Source organism: Mustelus asterias, chromosome 6 (genome assembly GCF_964213995.1).
Source record: "Mustelus asterias chromosome 6, sMusAst1.hap1.1, whole genome shotgun sequence".
Lineage (NCBI taxonomy): Eukaryota > Metazoa > Chordata > Chondrichthyes > Carcharhiniformes > Triakidae > Mustelus > Mustelus asterias.
In genome coordinates, this window is record NC_135806.1 from 39,965,600 (window position 1) to 39,972,565 (window position 6,966).

General features: G+C 47.9%; 1 protein-coding gene across 1 annotated transcript in view; it reads left to right on the plus strand.

The window, feature by feature from the left end:
* LOC144494817 (serine protease inhibitor Kazal-type 1-like) overlaps positions 1-6,748 on the plus strand; it is a 50,018-nt gene extending 43,270 nt beyond the window's left edge. Inside the window, exon 4 of the mRNA XM_078214200.1 lies at positions 6,636-6,748. Coding sequence (XP_078070326.1) covers positions 6,636-6,702 — 67 coding nt within the window. The 3' untranslated portion in view covers positions 6,703-6,748. The remainder of the gene's footprint in view (positions 1-6,635) is intronic.
* Positions 6,749-6,966: the final 218 nt, after the last annotated feature.

The window sequence follows — 6,966 nt, forward strand, 5'->3', positions numbered from 1 at the left end:
GCAGGATCATTAAAGGTAGGCTGGGATTCTCCCAAAACAATTCTACGTCACCAACATGTGGGAAAATGGGAGTAAATCCCGCTGCTTTTTTAGTGTGATTTCCAGAATGAATCTTCCACACTCTGAGCATCACAGAGTGTCCGAGCAGAATTCACTCTGGAAATCAGGGGGCGGGGCCTATTCCCACTGAGAGGCCGGCAGCATAGCAGTAAGTGGGCCATTGTGCATGCGCCGATCTGTCAGCTTGGAGATCGGCGCATCTGCAGTGGCCCCGAATAGCTGGCCTCCCAATTGCTGGCCAGCCCTGCGACTCCCTATTTCTGGCATTCTGAACCCCCCACCCCACAATCACTGGCCTCCCAGACCTTCCTGGGCCAGCCCGTATGTCCCCCCCACCCTCAGCCAGCCCCAATCCCCCCCGACAATCCTGAGCTCCCCTGCGGACAGTCCCGCCCTCCCCCCGCCCCGATCACGTCCTCCCTCCCTCTGCCACTGATCCTCTTGCAGAGTAGCAGAGGGGGCCTCCCACCGATCGCCCCAATAGGCCCCACCCAAATCGGCCCCATCCCCTTGGCACTGCCCCGTGCACGGTGGGCAGTGCCAAGATGCCCTCCTGGGCAGTGTTGGTTTACACTTGGACAGTGTCAGGGAGCCAAGCTGGCACTCCCCAAGGGGCAACCCCCTTACCCATGACCCCCTCGGGGAGACCTCAATTACCTCTCTTCCCTCCAGTGGGATCGGGCTGCCTGTTCCACATTAGTGGGGAGCAGGAATGAACCCTGCTGGAGTGAACCACTCCTGGCGGGAGGAGAGATGCTAGTGGGCCCAGAGAACTCAGTGCCAGGCCTACTAATTGAATGCAAATGGGGATTTCCATATTGTAATCAGCTCCGTGTTGAGTTCCAGTGCAGAGCTGATTACGCTGGAAATCTTGGTCTTGGAGACTCACGGAAGCCATGACGCCCAGTGGGAAGCTCACAAAACAGCCCCCGTTGATAGTGCAGCAGGCTGGGAGAATCGCCCCTGCAATCTCCTTTTTCCTAATTATTCCAGGAACTTTAGAGTTTAACAAGTCATGTTTTGATAAATGCCCATCTACCGGATTGTCTTTGTAGTTCAAAGGCTTTCCTTACAGCGAGTGCTGAAAGGAAAGTGCCAACAACTTGCATTTATGTAGCTTGTTAAACACAGTAACGTGTTCCAAAGTGCTTCAGAGAAGCATTAATAGGCCTGATTTTAACACCAAACAACACATGGAGATAGCAAGACAGGTGATTAAAAACTTGTTCAAACAGCTAGATATTGAGGAACATCTTAAAGGAGGAGAGAGATGGGAGAGAGACCGAGAGTTTAGGGAGGGAATTCCAAAGATTGGGATCTAGACAGTTGAATGCACAGCCACCAATGATGGAGGAAAGAATCCCAGAAACAGATACAGGGATCATTTGAGGTTAATGGTGGAATGTCACAAAAGTCCATGCTGAGGTGTCAATTATTTACAATCTATATTAATAACTTGGATGAAGAGATCAACTGTATCATAGCCAAATTTGCTGATGATACAGAGATAGGTATCATAGAATCATAGAAACCCTACAGTGCAGAAAGAGGCCATCTGGCCCATCGAATCTGCACCAACCACAATCCCACCCAAGCCCTACCCCCATATCCCCACACATTTTACCTGCTAATCCTTCTAACCTACGCATCTCAGGACACTAAGGGGCAATTTTAGAAACATAGAAACATAGAAACCCTACAGTGCAGAAAGAGGCCATTTGGCCCATCGAGTCTGCACCGACCACAATCCCACCCAGGCCCTACCCCCTTATCCCTACATATTTACCTGCTAATCCCTCTAACCTACGCATCTAAGGCCACTAAAGGGCAATTTTAGCATGGCCAATCAACCTAACCCGCACATCTTTGGACTGTGGGAGGAAACTGGAGCACCTGGAGGAAACCCACGCAGACAGGAGGAGAATGTGCAAACTCCACACAGAAGTGACCCAAGCCGGGAATCGAACCTAGGTCCCTGGAGCTGTGAAGCAGCAGTGCTAACCACTGTGCTACCGTGCCGCCCTTAGTATGGCCAATCAACCTAACCCGCACATCTTTGGACTGTGGGAGGAAACCGGAGTATCCAGAGGAAACCCATGCAGACACGAGGAGAATGTGCAAATTATTCACAGACAGTAACCCAAGCCGGGAATCGAACTCAGGTTCCTGGAGCTGTGAAGCAGCAGTGCTAACCACTGTGCTACTGTGCCACCCAGGTAGGAAAGTAAATTATGAGGAGGGTATAAAGCAGAATATTTTTTAAACAGAGAGAAACCATACTATGCTGCAATACAAAGGGTGTCCCTGCACATACATTACAAAAACTGTACAGCAAGCAATTAAGAGGAAAAATTGAATATTAGTCTCATTGCAACGGGGAATGAAATATAAAAATAGGGAAGTATAGGGCACTCGTGAGGCCGCAACTGGACTATCGTGCAAAGTTTTGGTCTCCTTGTTTAAGAAGGGATATATTTGCATTAGAAGCAGTTCAACGAAGATTCAATTGGCTGATCCTCTGGATGAAGGATTGTCTTATGAGGAAGGGCTGCACAGGTTGGGCCTATATTCATTGGAGTTTGGAAGAAAGAGAGTTGATCTGATTGAAACATATAGGATTCTGAGAGGACTCAACTGGGTGAATGCTGAGAAGACATTTCCCCTTGTGGGAGAGTCTAGAACAAGGCATGGTGACACAATGGTGAGCACTGCTGCCTCACAGTGCCAGGGACCCGAGTTCAATTCTGGCTTTGGGCCACTGTCTGTGTGGAGTTTGCACAATTCTCCCCATGTCTGCGTGGGTTTCCTCTGGGTGCTCCGATTTCCTCCCACATTCCAAAATGTGCGGGTTAGGTTGATTGGCCATGCTAAAATTGCCCCTTAGTGTTAGGGGGATGTCAGGGGATTAGTAGGATAAATATGTGGGGTTATGGGGATAGGGCCTGGGTGGGATTGCTGTCGGTGCAGGCTCGATGGACAGAATGGCCTCCTTCTGCACTGTAGGGTTCTATGATTCTATGAAAGGACACAGTTTAAAAATAAGGGCTGGTATTCTCCCAAAAAAATTCGAAGTGTCGAATCCGTGTAAAAATTGGAGTAAATCCCACGGCATTCTCAAAATGAATCTCCCATGTTCTGTGCAGTGCAGAGTGCACTCACGAGAATTACGCTACAAAGCTCGGGGTGAGGCCTATTCTCGTTGGAGAGGCCGGCAGCATAGCGCTGAGTGGGCCAATGCACAGAATATCTTAGCCTGGCCCTCCTCCCTGCTCTATCCCTGTATCCCCACACATTAACCTCGGCTAATCCATCTAACCTACACATCTCTGGAGTGTGGGAGAAAACCGGAGCACCCGGAGGAAACCCACACAAACACAGGGTGAACATGCAAACCCCTCACAGTCACCCGAGGCTGGAACTGTACCCTGGTCCCTGGCGCTGTGTGGCAGCAGTGCTAACCACTGTGCCACCGTGCCGCCTGGTCAGAGAGAGGAATGAATATCCAGGGTGTTGAATTGTTGATAGAAGCTGAAGACAGTGATTTCAGTCTCAGATATTTAATTGAAGAAGATTTCTGCTCATAAAACACTGGATGTCAGCCGAGCACTGAACATATCAGAGGCCGCGTTGGGGGTTGAGTGTTTGAGAAAGGTAGCGGTGGGATAGTGCTGGGTGTAGTCTGGGTGTTGAGTTTGACCTGGTTTCAGATGATGTTGCCAAGAAGCAGCGTGTAGGTAAGAAATAGAAGAGAGTTCAGCTCCTTAGGGATCTACAAAGGGAAGAGTGAGGAAGAGGGAGGGAAAACCATTGCAGCAGATTCTGTGGCTACAACTTGATAAGAGTAGAACCAGGTGAGAGCTGTCCCATCCAGTTGGACAAGAAAGGAGAGGTGATGGGTGGATGAAGGTGGTGCGGTAAACCAGATGAAAGGCTGCAGACAGCTGGAAAAAGATGAGGAGGGATAGTTACTACGGTCACAGAGCGTGCCATCTGTGATTTTGATAACGACCAGTGCCAGAGGTGGAAACCTGATTTCAAATATCCAAATATGGAGCTACGGGAAAGCTGGGACAGATGTAAGAGGTGACAACATATACAAGGGAATTGGAAAGGAAAAGCCATTGGGGATTCTATTTTACAGGGGCAGAGGAGCCAAGAATATTTTTATTTATGTTGACAGTATCGAGGAGAGGGAATTATTTACATCTAGCATGGGGGGCAGAATGGGAGCTGAGTGGTCAGCAGCTAGTGGGGAAAAGAAGCTACTTTAATGTAAAGTAGTCCTTTGTTGAGGAAAATTAGGAATTTTTATTTGCATAGCACTTCTAACTTTAACATAATCATAAAATCCCTATAGTGTAAAAGGAGGCCATTTTTATTAATGACTTAGAGGAGGGGGCTGAAGGGTGGATCAGTAAATTTGCTGATGACACCAAGATTGGTGGAGTAGTGGATGAGGTGGAGGGCTGTTGTAGGCTGCAAAGAGACATAGATAGGATGCAAAGCTGGGCTGAAAAATGGCAAATGGAGTTTAACCCTGATAAATGTGAGGTGATTCATTTTGGTAGGACTAATTTAAATGTGGATTACAGGGTCAAAGGTAGGGTTCTGAAGACTGTGGAGGAACAGAGAGATCTTGGGGTCCATATCCACAGATCTCAAAAGGTTGCCACTCAAGTGGATAGAGCTGTGAAGAAGGCCTATAGTGTGTTAGCTTTTATTAACAGGGGGTTGGAGCTTAAGAGCCGTGGGGTTATGCTGCAACTGTACAGGACCTTGGTGAGACCACATTTGGAATATTGTGTGCAGTTCTGGTCACCTCACTATAAGAAGGATGTGGAAGCGCTGGAAAGAGTGCAGAGGAGATTTACCAGGATGCTGCCTGGTTTGGAGGGTAAGTCTTATGAGGAAAGGTTGAGGGAGATAGGGCTGTTCTCTCTGGAGCGGAGGAGGCTGAGGGGATACTTAATAGAGGTTTATAAAATGATGAAGGGGATAGATAGAGTGAACGTTCAAAGACTATTTCCTCGGGTGGGTGGAGCTATTACAAGGGGGCATAACTATAGGGTTCGTGGTGGGAGATACAGGAAGGATATCAGAGGTAGGTTCTTTACGCAGAGAGTGGTTGGGGTGTGGAATGGACTGCCTGCAGTGATAGTGGAGTCAGACACTTTAGGAACATTTAAGCGGTTATTGGATAGGCACATGGAGCACACCAGGATGATAGGGAGTGGGATAGCTTGATCTTGGTTTCAGATAAAGCTCGGCACAACATCGTGGGCCGAAGGGCCTGTTCTGTGCTGTACTGTTCTATGTTCTATGTTCTATTTGGCCCATTGTGTCCGCACCAACCACAATCCTACCCAGGCTCTATCGCCCAAACTCAACCCCCCGTATTCACCCTGCTAATCCCCCTACCACCGAGGAACAATTTTGCATGGCCAATCCACCTACCTGCACATCTTTGGAGTGTGCGAGGAAACTGGAATACCCGGAGGAAAACACACACAGACACGGGGAGAATGTGCAAACTCCACACAGTCACCCAAGGCCAGAATCGAGCCTGCGTCCCTGGCACTGTGAGGCAGCAGTGCTAACCACTGTGTCACCATGCCTCCCCAGAGCAGTTGAAGCCAAAACCTGTATGCTTTCAGGAAGGAGTTAGATATATCTCTTGGACAAAGGTGATCAAGGGATATGGGCTGGGGGGGGGGGGGGGGGGGGGGGGTGTGCGGGCAGGGAATGCTGGAATATGCTATTGAATTGGATGATTCGCCATGATCATAATGAATGGGTGAGGAGGTTAAAAGGGACGAATGGCCTACTCCTACTTATATTTCTGTGCATTCATTACATTCCCCTGCAGTTCCCTGGGGAGCCAGAAGCATCGCCCAGACGGGAATTGAACCCTGGACCCTCAGGTTAAAAATCTGATGCTTTACTGACAGCTACCCAGGCCCAGCTAATGAAGGTTTTTCATAACCAATGGGTTATTTTAGATGTGTTGTCCTTGCTGTTATGTCAGCAAACTCAACAACCAAATAATATACAAGTTCCCCCAAACACCTCATTAAAAAACTGTTCTTGGGATGTGGGCGGGGCTACATTTATTGTCCGTTCCATCTTGCCCGGAGAAGGTTGTGGTGATGGATCCCTTCCTTCAGTGATTCTTTACACCTGGCTGTATACACAGTTTTACACATTACCTACAGCACAGAAAAGGCCCTTCATGTCTACAGGTCAATGCTGATGTTTCTGCTTGACACGAGCCTCCTCACAATGTACCTCACCTCGCACCACCAACATAGGATGGCATGAAAAATGAAGGAAATTGGGCAGGATGTAAAGTAGCATCCTGTACATACAACCCTTTATCTGTCCCAGTAATAAAGGTTAAAATAACCCCCACTGCGTTTGGTGGCCATTAGAGCACAGTAAAATAAGTGAGAGCTGCAGGAGTGCCCTACAACCTAGCAGCAAGGCTGTACTACAGGTAGATTCAACAACATTGTACACTGGCAATAACTCCCTCCATTCTAGACTGTGACTTTGCTGATGCTCTGCTGCTATTCCAGGCAAACCGGGATGAATATCCGGATCCAACAGAACGGAGAATGCGGGAGTAACAATAAAGGCAAATGAAGGCTTTCATCAAACCAGGATTTCTGCGATTCAGATTGACTTTGTTCTTTCAGAATCATTCAGCCTTTTGTGTGCAATTAATTAATTAATCCATTTTAAAATTGAGAAACAACAAACCATTTACAAACTGTCTTTAAAGAATTTTGGTTTAGTCACCAATAAGTCAGTTCTTTGACGAAATTACAATCTCAACATTGCTTATTGGAATTCCCTGTTTAAACAGTAACCTATTGTTGTGGGGTAAATCGAGATGGTCAGTACTGT